General features: G+C 46.0%; 1 protein-coding gene across 3 annotated transcripts in view; it reads left to right on the top strand.

The window, feature by feature from the left end:
- Positions 1-16,129, top strand: part of LOC126483749 (kinectin-like) — a 63,781-nt gene that overhangs the window by 31,164 nt on the left and 16,488 nt on the right. For all 3 annotated transcript variants that reach the window (XM_050106891.1, XM_050106893.1, XM_050106892.1), the window contains exons 3-5: positions 947-1,124; positions 9,979-10,079; positions 10,165-10,331. In XM_050106891.1, the coding sequence (XP_049962848.1) occupies positions 947-1,124; positions 9,979-10,079; positions 10,165-10,331 (446 nt within the window). The remainder of the gene's footprint in view (positions 1-946; positions 1,125-9,978; positions 10,080-10,164; positions 10,332-16,129) is intronic.

Below are 16,129 nucleotides of genomic sequence, written 5' to 3' on the forward strand. Positions count from 1 at the left end.
TATTCCAACCAATGGCATCTAGTCCATTGTAGGGTCCCATGCTCCTATAGTCACAGATTGCAGAGAATTTACGTTCTACACTACACTACTACATAAAAGGGTGCTGCTGAACACTATCTCCACAGAACCATTTGGATGGCACAAAACCTTGCTGATAAGCATACTTCCAGTTTTTCCCTTCATTAAGTCTTCTCTCACATATTTACAGGCTCAAGGCTGTTAAGCCCTATTCTAATGTCTACTTAAGTAGGAAATAAATTGTTTGAACTGCAGCAGTTACTGGGCCTCTCGTTTGGTACTGTTACTGGTGCTTATGTCGGCTGAGGCATATAGTATGTTCCAGTTTAATGATCTGTTCCCTTAAAGACATATCTTGGAATTTGATAGTGAAGTCTTTTAGCACTCTCTCCAGTCCTGGGCTAGCACATGTTTTCATTAGTCATTACATTGCAGAGTCGGCATAATTTGTGATCATTTTTGTTGATACCATTTCATGACATTGGATCTTCATCAGTGCAGTCCAAATCACCTACTTACTTTGAGTGATCTAGACTACAAATGTGTGGTGACTAAATCTGTAATTACTTTGCTGTTAAGCACCAGTCTCATTGCCTTATGCTTTCCTGATTAAACTGTATGCACAAACACTCTCTTGAGATAGTTTGTTGACATATGCCTTGTCATGAGATACATTGTGACCTGTTCCATGGACCAAACAAAAATAAGTGTTAGTGTGTCCTTAGCCTGTGTGCATTCGGACTTTTCTTTCCGCATGTGTTAACTGATCACGAGTATGACGGCAGTAAAACCATCAGTGCCCTGGTCTCAATGGCCACATTATTCCCTCAAACATTATTTTAAGTAATTTTTTAAAGCATTAATGTTTTTAAAACAAAACAAAAAATTGATGTGTAATTGTTTGATATGAATCTGTTTAATATTGCAGTTCCCACATGAGTGGTTAAAAGAAAAGCTTGGGAGCAGGTATGAAGTGCCACATACTGTATCAGCTGAAGCAATAGAAACTTTGACAAAACTGAAGGAAATAAACTTAGAATCTGATAAAGATGCTGATCAGATAATTATGTACCTTGAGAAATTAACCAAGGAAATTAAATCTGAAGGTGAAGTTGAATTACTGTTTTGAAGCTCTAGTATCAGTAGGGCTTTTTCTTTTAATAAACTTGTCAAGAGTCATTGTTGAAAAGGTTTTGCTTGCAACACAAAACCTTGGTAACTTAGTTTAAGTTTTTAGTAGTAATGTTTTTTTCCTTCTTTGATTTATTAAATTAAGAAATTGTTTAATTACATTTTATTTTGTTAGCTTTACACATGACTGGATATTTTTAAACTTTATTTTTAAATGTGAATCTGAATTTTATTGCACTAAAACACTGCATGTATGACTAATGTATAATAAAATATAATAGGCATTAAGCATTGTGTGAAAACTTTGTAAACCTCAGCATCTGCAGCAGCGGATATCACACCTGTGCAATACTAAATCAACAAATTGCACAAAGATTGTGTTTTTCATTCCTGATAATATCTAGCATCACCAGCTGTAAGAACTTAGTTGGTTAATTTTGTTCATTGAAAACAGGTGTGAGTAGACTAGATATCTTTATTCAGTAATGGTTTTAACTGGTATCCTGAACATAATTAGTTATTCATGAGCCTCTCTCTCTTCTCCTGGACTAAGGAACAGCTTCTTGTGTGTGCTGTGTACTCCCTCTGCAGCAGAAACAAATAGAGGAGAGCAGTAGCCCCCCCCCTCCTCCTCCTCCTGGCAGGTCAGGGGGTTAGAATAGGTCCAAGGTATTCCTGCCTGTCATAAGAGGTGACTAAAAGGAGTCTCACATGTTTCGGCCTTTGTGATGGTCCCCTGTAGGGTTTGAGCACTATTTTTCAAAACTTTCCCAAAGAGCAAGCCAATTGGGGAAGGGCGCCTTACATGCTGCATAGTGTCTATCGTGCGCTGAGACTACTCACGTCCTTCGTTAACATGGATCTGCACTTTCGCTCATTCTCAAGCTGTTGGGCGAGGTCACCCTCCTGGGTGCATCTTCCTCCATCCTCTGCGCAGTATCGCTTCCTGTGCTGTCGACGATAATGGACTTCGTAGCTTATTTGCACCTGATATCCAGCATGGTAGCTCATCTGCCGTGGTGGGGCCGCCATGTACCCTGTTGGTTATAGCCCTCTGACCACACAGGGATCGCTCTGTTGATGCATGCACCATTAACTCGCCACATATGCCGAGTAGTAAATGCCAGGCACCCTGGGGCATTGGGACTCCCAGCAATGGCCATTCTGGCAGGTGGCCTTTGCTGCAGCTGGGTGGTGCCTGTGGGGAGGGCCCGTGGTCAGAGTGGGTGGCATCAGGGCGGATGACATGCCGTGAAGTGAAGTGTAGTATGTCATACCTTGCTGGTGGTCAAACACCAGCAGTCTTTAAGCAGTCAAGGTCTAACTTCAATGCCAAGAAATAAGACTCCAAATAGTCTACCTGAGGAGGTCAGGGGGACGGTATACCACTGTGATGTAAAGCCATATATCCCTCCCCGATGTGATGCTTCAAGTGCTGGAAGTTCGGCCATGTCTTCCCGCTTTACTTCCAGCGTCACCTGTCGGGATTGTGGACATCCTTCACATCCCAATATTCCCTGTGCCCCACCTCCCATCTGTGTCAACTGCGGAGAGCACCATTCACCTTGCTTGCCAGACTGCAGGATTCTCCAGAAAGAAAACAATAATGGAATACATGAAACTGGACTGACTGACCTGCACTGTGGCTAAGAGAAAAGGAGAGGCTACATCCTGTGCATATGACGTCAACCTACACCGCCGCTACTACAGTGATTCTACCACCTTCCATTCCACCACGTACAGTTGGCTGTCGGAGCTGTCAGACTCCACCTGCCCCCTTGAGGGTGGGGGGCACTTCCCTCCCTGTTCTTCCTGCGCATCCTACTTTAGAAGCAAAACCCTCCCGACAATTGGGGGACATCAGTCCCTATTTCTCAGTCGGAGAAGCGTAAGTCTTCTGTGGCTCCTCTTGCAAGGAAGGGATCCCTTGGGTCACTCCCTTCCTGGGTTCCTACCAGTGGCAAAGCTGACACCTGCCAATGGCTGAAGCAACCACAGGTCATAGGGCTTCATGGTCCTCCTCAGTGCCTGAGACTGAATCGCAGGAGCCCTCTCAGCTGGACAAACATAAGGAGCAGAAAGAAAAACCTAAAAAGAAAGACCCACAAGAACCAAGGCACTGCAGTGGCACCCACATCACCACTACCTAAAAGTTGTGTCTGAGAATGAGGTGGTGATTCTGGCGTCCACTTAGGACCTAGATATTGCTGGGCCCTCAGACACAATGGACATCAATCACAGAGGTACTCATCTGATGGCAGCATGTGACCATGAGGCAGTCTATGCCTCAGGGAGTGTTTCATGCCTTCCCAGTCTCATGATCACGTAATCCTCCAGTAGAATTGCGGCAGTTTTTTCCACCACCTGGCTGAGTTACGGCAACTGTTAAGCTTTACACCTGCTTTCTGCATTGCCCTCCAGGAAACCTGGTTCCCGTCAATGCGGACCCCTGCCCTCTGCGGCTATAAGGGATATTACAGGAACTGTAGTGCTAGACTGTCAGGTGGAGTTTGCATTTATGTGCTAAACTCATTATGTAGGGAACCTGTACCCATTCAAACCCCTCTTGAAGCTGTGGCTGTCAGGATAAGATAAGGATGATGCAGGAAATCAATATCTGCAACTTGTATCTCCCTCCAGATGGTGTGGTACCCCTGAGCGTATTGGCTGCACTGATTGATCAACTCCCTAAACCTTTCCAGTTTTTGGGAGGTTTCAACGCCCATAACCCCTTGTCGGGTGGCACTGTGCTTACTGGCTGAGGCAGAGATGTCAAAAATTTACTGTCACAACTCGAACTCGACCTCGACCTCTGCCTCTTAAATACTGGTGCCCCCACACATTTCAGTGTGGCACATGGCACATATTCGGCCATTGATCTCTCGGTTTGCAGTCCTGGCTTTTCCCATCTCTCCACCTGTGGGGTAGTGACCACTGCCCCATCTTCCTGTCACTCCCCTGGTGTCATGCCCACAGATGCCTAACCAGATGAGCTAAAACAAGTCAGACTGGCAAGCCTTCACCTCTGATGTCACCCTGAATCTCCCCCACATGGTGCTATCGATGTTGTTGAGCAGGTCACTACAACAATCGTTTCTGCGGAGGAAAACCTTATCCCTCATTCTTTAGGGGGCCTCTAGTGAAAGACACTCCCTCGGTGGTCACCGAAAGTCACTGAGGCAATTGCAGAACATTGGCTAGCTCTACAGAGACATTACATAATGGTAAGACAAAGATTTAGGAACCAGGTTTTAAATTGTAAGACATTTCCAGGGGCAGATGTGGATTCTGACCACAATCTATTGGTTATGAACTGAAGATTGAAACTGAAGAAACTGCAAAAAGGCGGGAATTTAAGGAGATGGGACCTGGATAAACTGAAAGAACCAGAGGTTGTACAGAGTTTCAGGGAGAGCATAAGGGAACAATTGACAGGAATGGGGGAAAGAAATACAGTAGAAGAAGAATGGGTAGCTCTGAGGGATGAAGTAGTGAAGGCAGCAGAGGATCAAGTAGGTAAAAAGACGAGGGCTAATAGAAATCCTTGGGTAACAGAAGAAATATTGAATTTAATTGATGAAAGGAGAAAATATAAAAATGCAGTAAATGAAGCAGGCAAAAAGGAATACAAACGTCTCAAAACTGAGATCGACAGGAAGTGCAAAATGGCTAAGCAGGGATGGCTAGAGGACAAATGTAAGGATGTAGAGGCTTGTCTCACTAGGGGTAAGATAGATACTGCCTACAGGAAAATTAGAGACCTTTGGAGAGAAGAGAACCACTTGTATGAATGTCAAGAGCTCAGATGGAAACCCAGTTCCAAGCAAAGAAGGGAAGGCAGAAAGGTGGAAGGAGTATATAGAGGGTCTATACAAGGGCGATGTACTTGAAGACAATATTATGGAAATGGAAGAGGACGTAGATGAAGATGAAAAGGGAGTAAGATACTGTGCGAAGAGTTTGACAGAGCACTGAAAGACCTGAGTCGAAACAAGGCCCCGGGAGTAGACAACATTCCATTAGAACTACTGATGGCCTTGGGAGAGTCAGTCATGACAAAACTCTACCATCTGGTGAGCAAGATGTATGAGACAGGCGAAATACCCACAGACTTCAAGAAGAATATAATAATTCCAATCCCAAAGAAAGCAGGTGTTGACAGATGTGAAAATTACAGAACTATCAGTTTAATAAGTCACAGCTGCAAAATACTAACGCGAGTTCTTTACAGACGAATGGAAAAACTGGTAGAAGCGGACCTCGGGGAAGATCAGTTTGGATTCCGTAGAAATGTTGGAACACGTGAGGCAATACTAACCTTACGACTTATCTTAGAAGAAAGATTAAGAAAAGGCAAACCTACATTTCTAGCATTTGTAGACTTAGAGTATTCCAGTTAACATTGTCAAAAGCTTTCTCTCTTTCAAATTCTGAAGGTGGCAGGGGTAAAATACAGGGAGCGAAAGGCTATTTACAATTTGTACAGAAACCAGGTGGCAGTTATGAGTCGAGGGGCATGAAAGGGAAGCAGTGGTTGGGAAAGGAGTGAGATAGGGTTGTAGCCTCTCCCCGATGTTATTCAATCTGTATATTGAGCAAGCAGTAAAAGAAACAAAAGAAAAATTCGGAGTAGGTATTAAAATCCATGGAGAAGAAATAAAAACTTTGGAAATGAGACACTTAAAGTAGTAAAGGAGTTTTGCTATTCAGGGAGTAAAATAACTGATGATGGTCGAAGTAGAGAGGATATAAAATGTAGACTGGCAATGGCAAGGAAATCGTTTCTGAAGAAGAGAAATTTGTTAACATCGCGTATAGATTTAATTGTCAGGAAGTCGTTTCTGAAAGTATTTGTATGGAGTGTAGCCATGTATGGAAATGAAACATGGACGATAACCAGTTTGGACAAGAAGAGAATAGAAGCTTTCGAAATGTGGTGCTACAGAAGAATGCTGAAGATAAGGTGGGTAGCTCACGTAACTAATGAGGAGGTATTGAATAGGATTGGAGAGAAGAGAAGTTTGTGGCACAACTTGACTAGAAGAAGGGATCGGTTGGTAGGACATGTTTTGAGGCATCAAGGATCACAAATTTAGCATTGGAGGGCAGCGTGGAGGGTAAAAATCGTAGAGGGAGACCAAGAGATCAATACACTAAGCAAATTCAGAAGGATGTAGGTTGCAGTAGGTACTGGGAGATGAAGAAGCTTGCGCAGGATAGAGTAGCATGGAGAGCTGCATCAAACCAGTCTCAGGACTGAAGACCACAACAACAACAACAACAACAACAACAACAGAGACATAAGTGGCACCCTTCCCTAGAGCATCTAATAGACTTTAAGCAGTTTTGTGCACACATTAGCCAGCTTATAAAACGACGGAAACGGGAGTGGGAGGGTGCATGTCAACCACTGGGCGCGATACATCACCTTCTCGAGTCTGGACAAAGATCAGACATCTTTTTGGGTACCAGACCCCAACAGAGCATTAACATCAATGGCGTGTTATCTACCAATGTAATAACAGAGCACTTTGCTGAATACTATGCTGAAGCCTCTGCTTCAGGAAACTACCCCCAGCCTTTCGCAATAGAAGAGCACTTTGCTGAATACTATGCTAAAGCCTCTGCTTCAGGAAACTACCCCCAGCCCTTCGCACCGTCAAACAGTGGATGGAAAACAGTCCTCTCATTCACTACACGCAACAGTGAATCTTAAAATGCCCCATTTACAGAGTGGGAGCTCCTCAGCACCTTTGCACATTGCCCCAACACAGCTCCTGGGCAGGATCGGATCCATTGTCAGATGATTAAACATCTCTCGTCTGACTAAAAGCAACATCTCCTCGTCATCTTCATCTGGATCTGCTGCGATGGCATCTTTCCATCGCAGTGGTGGGAGAGCACCATCATTCCGGTGCTCAGACCCGGTCAAAATCTGCTTGATGTGGAAAGCTACCTGCCCATCAGCCTCGCCTATTTTCTTTGGTCTTTGTAAGCTGCTGGCACGTATGGTGTGTCGGCGGTTGTGTTGGGTCCTGGAGTCTTGTGGCCTACTGGCTCCATGTCAGGGCGGCTTCTGCCAGTGTCGCTCTACCACTGATAACCTTGTGTCCCTCAACTACCATCCGAACAGGCTTTTCCCGATGCCAACATCTGGTTGCTGTCTTTTTTGACTTGTGTAAAGCATACCACACAACCTGGTGACATTGTATGAGTGGGGTCCCCGGGGTATGCTCCTGATTTTAATCCAGAACTTCCGGTCACTCCGTACTTTAAGTGTCTCCCATAGTTCCTCCATTATTCAGGAGAACGGCGTTAAACAGGGCTCTGTATTGAGTGTGTCTCTATTTTTAGTGACTATTAACGGTCTAGCAGTAGCTGTAGGGCCATTGGTTTCACCTTCTCTGTATGTGAATGACTTCTGTATTTCGTACTGCTCCTCCAGTACTGGTGTTGCTGAGTGGCGCCTACAGGAAGCTGTGTCGTGCAGTTCATCCAGAACCAGAACATTACCTTAACAACGATCCAGTCACTGTAGTGGACACATATAGATCTTTAGAACTGGTTTTTGACCCCTAATTGACTCTGCTTCCTCACCTTTGTCAGCTTAAGCGGAAGTGCTGGCAGCACCACAATGCCCTCTGCTGCCTGAGCAACACAAATTGGGGTGCAGATCGCTCTACACTGCTGCAGCTCTACAGAGGCCTTCTTCAAGCCCGCCTTGACTATGGGAGCCTGGTTTACGGTTCGGCAGTGCCCTCAGCATTGTGTTTACTCGACCCAGTGCACCACTGTGGTGTTGGCCTAGCGACAGGAACTTCTAGAACGAGTCCGGTGACCAGTGTCCCGGTGGAGGCTGGAGTCCCTCCATTGAAGGTTAGGCGTGCAAAACTGCTTGCCAGCTACATTGCACATGTTCGTAGTTTTCGTGCGCATCCAAATTACTGTCACCTTTTTCCAACCATGACGGTTCGTCTTCCACATCGGCGGCCCAGGTCAGTGCTTAAGATTGCGGTTCATGTCCGGTCCCTACTGTCGGAACTAGAGTCCTTCCCATTACCACCTCTCCTCGACGTCCATTCACATACACGTCCTTGGTGTACACTTCAGCCGCAGATTCTTCTAGACCTTTCGCATGGCCCTAAGGACTCTGTTAATCCTGCAGCTCCGTTATCACTTCCTCTCAGTTCTCGACATGTACTGGGGCAATGAAGTGGTTTAGATTGATGGCTCAATGGCTGACGGTCACGTAGGCTTTGTATATGTTCATGGAGGACATATTGAACAGCACTCCTTGTCAGGTGGCTGCAGTGTTTTCACTGCAGAGCTGGCGACCATGTCTCGTGCTATTGAGCACATTCACTCGTGCCCTGGCGAGTCATTTCTCCTGTGTACTGACTCCTTGAGCAGCCTACAAGCTATCAACCAGTGCTACCCTTGCCATCATTTGGTAGCGTCCATTCATGAGTCCATCTATGCCCTGGAATGGTCCCGTCATTCAGTGGTGTTTCTGTGGACCCCAGGACACGTCGGAATCCCTGGCAATGAACTTGCCGACAGGCTACACAGGAACAGCTTCTGGAGATAGGCATCTCCGAAACTGACCTGCGTTCTGTCTTATGCTGCAGGGTTTTTCAGCTTTGGGAGATGGAATGGCATAACAGTATGCACAACAAACTGCGTGTCATTAAGGAGACTATGAATGTGTGGAGGTCTTCCATGCGGTTCTCTTGTAGGTAATCAGTTGTCCTCTGCCGGCTCCACATTGACCATAGGGGGCTAACGCATGGTTACCTCCTCCATCTTGAGGATCCACCTCGGTGTCGCTGTGGCTCACAAATCACGGTTGTCCACCTCTTGCTGGAGTGCCCACTTTTAGCCACTCTGCAACGGACTTTTAACTTTTCCAGCACGCTACCTTTGGTGTTGGGCGACAATGCCTCAACAGCAGTTTTAGTTTTACGTTTTATTCATGAGGGCGGCTTTTATCATTTGATCTAAGTTTTAGCGCATGTCCTTTGCCCCCGTGTCCTCCACCCTAGTGCCTTCAGGGTGGAGGTTTCACTGTGTGGCAGAGTGGCTGGCTTCTCCTTTTCATTCTCATCGCCAGCCAGCCATGGTAATCTGCTCTCTTGTTTTGATCCCTTCTACACGTTTCTTGCATCTCTGTGTGGTTTTTTGTCAATTGTAGTGCTTGTTGCCCTTTTGTCATCCTTGTGGTGTTCTCCTTTCTTCCAGCTGTGTTTTGTATGTCTCGATTATTTTACTCCCACCCTTGTGGAATTATTTCAATCAGAATGAGGACCGATAACCTAGCAGTTTGGCCACTACCCCCCCTCCCCCCAACCAACCAGAGCCGTAGCCTGGGTTAGGTAGCCCAGGCAAGCAGCATGATGACTGTTGTGAAAGAAGGGCAGTGATGTTCCATTTAAGAATTTGTTCCCTGGATAGAAAAGGAGTACAGTATCTCTCAACAGATGTGTGTCATACTGAGTAAATGGTACCTTGGTTTTGAGAGGTGATGAGAAGCTGGCGTAACTTAGTTTACTTAAGTTCCACTTTTTTCATGGAAATTACGTTCCAGTGGGACATGGCAGTTCAGATTATAGTTGTACTTGTATAAATGTCTTTGCCTGGAAGCATTTCTTGGTAATTTTTAGTAACTCCTCAGAATTGTAAAAGTACAGAATACTGGGCAGACAAACTAATTTTGAACTTTTGAGACAACTGTAAAGTGAGACAAGATTAATCCTATTGGTGTACAATACAGTATCTATTCGTGGTAAGATAATGATGAAAATATTTTCGGTTTGATTTCCATATTTTCAGATGAGAAAATCCAGTCTGTGTTGAAAAAGCTTGGTCTCAGTGTATGTGATTTGGAAGAGAAATCAAAGGATGCATTGGAGGATCTTGTTGCCTATCAGATGGTGGGTAGATGCGACTTTCTTCTCTTTTAGAGGTTCTGTAGTGTGAAAGAAATAACAGTAGATTAACATTTACTTGTTCCTCCAGAAATACAACCTTAGAGATATCAGTAAAACAACGATGTTGCTTGACAGAGTTGAAAGGATGCAGAAGGAAGCAGAAGAAGCCAGGTCTTCAGCTTGCTTGAAGAGAGAAAAAGAGAGATTAAATTTTATGACAGAGCGCTTGCAAAATGCAACGGAAGAGTTAGAAATGTATGTAATACCATCTTAAATATGACAATGTTGAGTGCTAATTTATTCAGTGAATGTGTATAACCCCCTCCCCCCCCCCCCCCCCTCTCTCTCTCTCTCTCTCTCTCTCTCTCTCTCTCTCTCTCTCTCTCTCTCTCTCTCTCTCTCTCTCTCTCTCTGCGTGCGTGCATGCATGCATGCGTTTCTCCCTTCCATGCTGCATGTCTCTCTTCGTGCTATTTTTTTCCCTTCCCTTTGGAATATGTCTGGGGTGTTTATGGAATGTTCTGCATTGTCTGTCACTGACATAAGGACTGTCTCACCACTGTTTTCTCAATCCCTTTTACTTTTTGTTTCCCTGCTCCTTTTGTTCCTCAGCTTCAGCATTTGAGGTTCCTGTTTTTCCTCTTACTCTATGTGCCCTCCTGACACGTGCCTGACATGTAACGGTTGACTGGGTAACACATACAACTCTGGGTCAACATGTAGAGTTTGCACGTACCTCGTGGTACAAATCAGGACCAGGAAGCGGCGATTGCCTGAGCTGAAACCTTCCCAAATTTCCGATTGGTCCCTTGGTCAGGTGTTCGGAAGGTGTGACCTGAGGCATGACCTAAAGCGGGTGTACCCACTTATGGAGGAGGCCCCCATTTGAAAGGAGTGTGCCATTGGAGACACTGCAATCATGGGGATTTTCTTGCAATGAGCCAATCATCTTCCCAAGCAGTCTACGAAACATAAACATAATGAGGCTAACAATTGAAAGACCTTCCCAGCTAGACAACAGTTCCGTGTGGTCTCATGTACTGCTAACAGTCAGTCCTTTGCCAAGTAAATCCGTTCATTATTCAGAAAGGTGATGATGCAATTGCCGGCTTGCGGAAACCTGCTCCTGATTACAGAATGGCACTTTGCTTTTGGAGACTGCTTCTGATTCTTAAGCACAAAAACTGGTGTGTCTAGGCCCATCGGACTTTGAATTCTTCCTGTGGAATAATTTACACCAGGCTGCTTGACGGTCTGAGGCTGAAATCCAATCTTACTTTTCTGGTCAGGGTGTCATTGCTGTCCATAGAGCGATGAAAAAGGTAGATTCCTCCTTAGGGCCCACCCACACTCTTTTTCACCTTTGATAGAGGAGGCTTCTGTCAGAGATCAAAGCAGGCTATGAAATTCAAAGTCCAGCCATACATTCCAAACTCAAAGCACTGCTACCAGTGTCATTGTTTCAACTGCACTAGAATGTCTTGTCGACAGATGGCCAAATGTGTGACCTGCCGTAGGGATGTGCATGAGGGTGATTGTCTGCCTCCTCCTCCCTGCTGCATCAACTGCAGTGGTGGCCATGCCTCCTCCTCTCAGGATTGTCCCGTGTTCCTTGATGAGCAGGCTGTCACAGAGAACCTGGTAAAGCCAAAAGTGCCTTACCCAGTCGTTCGCAAGTTATTGGCTAGTTCCAAACCCTGTGTTCTCCCGTCTGGTGCCTATAGTTCTGTTCTTGGTACTCCTCGCTCCATGAAGGACATGGCCACGAAGATGTGACCTCCAATTCAGCTCTGAGGTTATGAAATTGCCCATTGTCAAGGTAGCATTGCGCCCGCCCAGCTGTGCAACAAGCTGTCAAACTCTCAACTCAAGGGCAAAGCCACCAGCTACAAAACTGGTAGGCCAGAAAGGACAGTGGTAGTACTCATGTGAAGACGTCCTACGTCCCTCCAGCCATACAACACCTGAGTCGCCCTCTAATCAGAAAGGCTAGAAGTCCACCAAAGGCAAATGGTCTTCCCCTTCGTCGACTTGAAGACTCTCTTCGACAATGCTGCCATGTGATTCCTTAACCCGGCCAGCCTGCATGTCGCCAGTGTGCACCACCAACTGGTTTTTTAGTGTTGGACTATACAGACAGCACAAGCAAGCCAGTGCTTTTGTGGACCCCCTGGAGCAGGATCCTTCTAGGTCTGTGCCCTGTAGCAGTGACTCTACACAGGCTGTACTTGGCAGGCACCAAGGTGACCTACCTACATCTCATGACTCTCCTCCAATGTAACATTCGCGGTCTTTGGTCCCACAAAGAGGATTTACGGCTGCCTTTAGCATCACAGTGTCCCCTTGTACTCTGCCTTCAGCAAACGAAATAGTGCTCTCATGAACACTTTGTGCTTTCACATTTATTCCCGGTTCGTTTTGACCTTCCCTTGAAGGCAGCATTCCCTCTCCTGGGGCGTCATGCTGCTCATATGGGGCGACATTCATAGTCAACCCATCTCCCTGACTACCCATCTTCAAGCTGTTGTAGTTTGCTTTTTCTTCATCATCTTAAGTTCCCCCTCTGTACCATTTATGTGCCTCTGTCATTCGATGTCACCAGGGCAGACTTCCTTCAGCTTATTGGGCAGCTACCTCCCCCATTTCTGCTACTCAGTGGCTTTAATGCGCATCTTCCCCGTTGGGATTCTCCCAGAACCTGTCAGAGGTGCAATCTTGGCTGATCTTATTAATCAACTCATCTTCTGGGTTAACACTGGAGCACCCATTTTCCTTTCAGACACCTCGCACACTATTCCTATTTCGACCTATCCCTTTGCACTGCCCAGCTTGCCCATCATCTTGAGGGGTCTGTTCTTTCTGATGCCTACTCGAACGACCATTTCCCATGTGCTACCAGTTTGCTGATTCCTACTCCACCTGCGTGCACACCCAAATGGCATCTTACTAAGGCTGACTGGGAGCTTCACTCCTCCCTGTTTACCTACAAAGAAAAAGATTTACCCAGTTGTGATGACCAGGTGGAGTATCTCATAACCATTATCCTTATTGCTGGGAACATTCCATTCGTCGCACTTCCTTTTTACCGTGCTGTGTCCCAGTTCCTTGGTGGAACACCAGAATTCACACCCGGAGACGTGCACTCTGCATTTTTAACAGCCATTCTACGATGGCGAGCCACATTAATTATAAACAGATTCATGCAAAGTGTCATGTTCTTCGGGATAACAAAAAAGCTAGCTGGATTTCATCCATTAGTTCTTTTAACAGTTCCACCCCTTCCTCTGTCATGTGGGCCAACCTCAGACGGCTCTCTGGGACAAAGATCCATTCGGCAATTTCCGGCCTGACAGTAGCAGACAGTGATTTTGAGGAAGTTTAGAGCTCCTCCCATCATCACCCTGCCTTCCTCCATCAAAAATGAGGGGGCGACTCGTGCGATACCCTTCTCTTTTTAGAATTGCGAGTGCCACAATGCCGCCTTTATTATGAGGGAGCTAGATCGTGCTCTGTTCATCCTGATCCTCCACCCCAGGGTCAGACAGTGTCAACATTTAGATGTTGCAGCACCTTTCTCTTGGGGGCAAGCCCTTTCTGCTGAACATGTACAACCGCATATGGGCAGAGGGCACATTTCCCGGACTTTAGTGTGAAGCCACTGTCATACCCATATCTAACGCCAGTAAGGACAAAAACTACTTTCTAGCTACCGCCCCATCTCTCTCTCTCTCACCAGCTTCGTTTGCAAGGTGATGTTATGTATGATTCATGCCTTGCTGGTTTGGTGGCTCGAGTCTCGTAATTTACTGATGAATGCACAATATGGATTTAGAGTGCGGAGATGTGCAGTTGACTATCTTGTTGCTTTGTCCACCCATGTCATGAAGGGTTTTCTGCAGAAATCCCAGACAGTGGCCATGTTTTTCGATTTGGAGAAGGCCTACGACACCTGCTTGAGAACTTGTATCCACTGTACTATTTACACATAGGACTTCTGTGGCTGCCTCACCTGTTTCCTGTAGGCACTTTTAAATGATAGAGTTTTCAAGGTGCATATGGGTTCTGCCATGTCGGACAGGACATCTTTGTCCAGGAACGTGGTGTACCTCAGGGTTCCATCCTGAGCGTTGTTCCCTTTGCTACCACCATTAACCCTATAATGGCCCGTCTCCCAGTGGGCATCTCCAGCTCCCTTTTTGTTGGCAATTTTACCATCTATTGCAGTTCTCCACGGACCTATCTCACTGAGCAGCTTCTTAAGTGGTGTCATGATTGTCTTTACTCCGACAATGGCTTTAGTGTTTCCACTGGCAAAACCGTCTGTATGAATTTCTGGCAGTGCAATTGGTTTATCCCAACATTTTATATCTTGAGCCTGTTGCCCTTCCATTCATTGACGCTACGAAGTTCCTGCACCTCATGCTTGATAGGAAACAATCTTGGTCCACCCATGTGCCTTACCTGGTGGCCTGCTGTACGCGATTCCTCAATGTCCTAAGTGTCCTCAATGGTACTTTGTAGGGTGCCGATCAAACTACCCTGCTCCATTGGCACCAGTCCCTTGTCTGTTGGAAATTAGACTATGGCCGCTTTGTGTGTCTGCATTTCCATCCATCTTACGCTGTCTCAACACTGTCCACCATCGTGGCATCTGTTTGGCCACAGGAACCTTTTACACTAGCCCAGTTGCGTGTCTGCTGGAGCTGCTGAACTACTACTGTCCTACTGCCGTGACTTCCTTCTCAGCAGGTATGCGTGCCGTTAGTCTGCTATGCATGACCACCTCTCCTATACCTCCTTCAATGATTCCTTTGATCACCAGTATGGGGCCCATCCCTCTTGTCTGTTACCTTCTGGAGTCTGCTTTCAGTGCTTGATACGGCACCTCAGCTTCACACTACCTGCAGCTTCCCTGATGGGGGTGAACCCTTCACCACCCTGGCTTCATAAGACAGCCCATGTTAAGCTTGGCCTTCATGTGCTTCCTAAGGACACTACTCCAGCCTCGGTCTACTGCATTCATTTTCACAACCTTCGCATGGACCTTTGCAATAGTATTTTTGTATACACTGATGGCTCTCGGACTGACTGTGTGTGTGTGTGTGTGTGTGTGTGTGTGTGTGTGTGTGTGTGTGGTCGCGCGTGTTCATCATTGGCACCAGTGTCTTTAGATATCGGCTTCCGGCACACTGCTCAGTATTTACAGCCGAGCTCTTTGCCCCGTATCAGGCCATGGTGTGCATCTGGTGACATGGCCTTTTCAATTGTGTCCTCTGCTCAGGCTCAATCAGTGCCCTTCAAAGTCTGTGTGCACTGTACACTGCCCATCCCTTAGTGCAGTGGATCCAGGAACACTGTTACTTGCTCACTGTTGGTGGAGCCAGTGTGATATTTGTGGGTTCCTGGTCATGTCGGCTTGCCGGGAAGTGAGGCTGCTGACACTGCTGTCCTCTCAGCCCGCTAGTTCCTATATTCCTTCAGATGATTTGTGTTGCTGTCTGTTAGGAGGTGGTGTCCCTTTGTCATCGCCAATGGTCCACGCTTCACAGGAATAAGCTTTGGCCTATTAAAAGCTTCTCCCAGGGGCTTGGACGACCTCCTCTCAGCCCTCCCGCCAGGAGAAGGTCATTTTAAGTGGACTGCGTATTGGGCACTGCGTTTTTAGCCATTGTCACTTGATAAGTGGAGCTACCCCCCACTTTGTACACATTGCGCCTAAGTTTTAAATGTCCAGTTTTAACAATTACGAATTTTCAGAATTAATCAGTCATCCTTTTCATGGATAATTAATGCCACATTTCAATAACTGATTGGTAAATGTGGTGGAGTTATTGTTGAAAGGTGTATGTTCTTCATATGTTTATTACAGTCATCCATTGTAAATGAATTAGTTGCATTTCAAAGGGATACATGTATTTGAATATGTGCTCCAAATTATAAAATTCTCATTGTGTACTGATTCTAGTAGTATGTTCTTAGTTGGGGGCCAGCCAAAGAGGTGAGATGTAGAGAGCTTAATTTATGGTCTGGAATTATAATTTTATAGTGCAGGC

This window comes from Schistocerca serialis, chromosome 6, assembly GCF_023864345.2.
Source record: "Schistocerca serialis cubense isolate TAMUIC-IGC-003099 chromosome 6, iqSchSeri2.2, whole genome shotgun sequence".
NCBI classification, from domain to species: Eukaryota; Metazoa; Arthropoda; class Insecta; order Orthoptera; family Acrididae; genus Schistocerca; species Schistocerca serialis.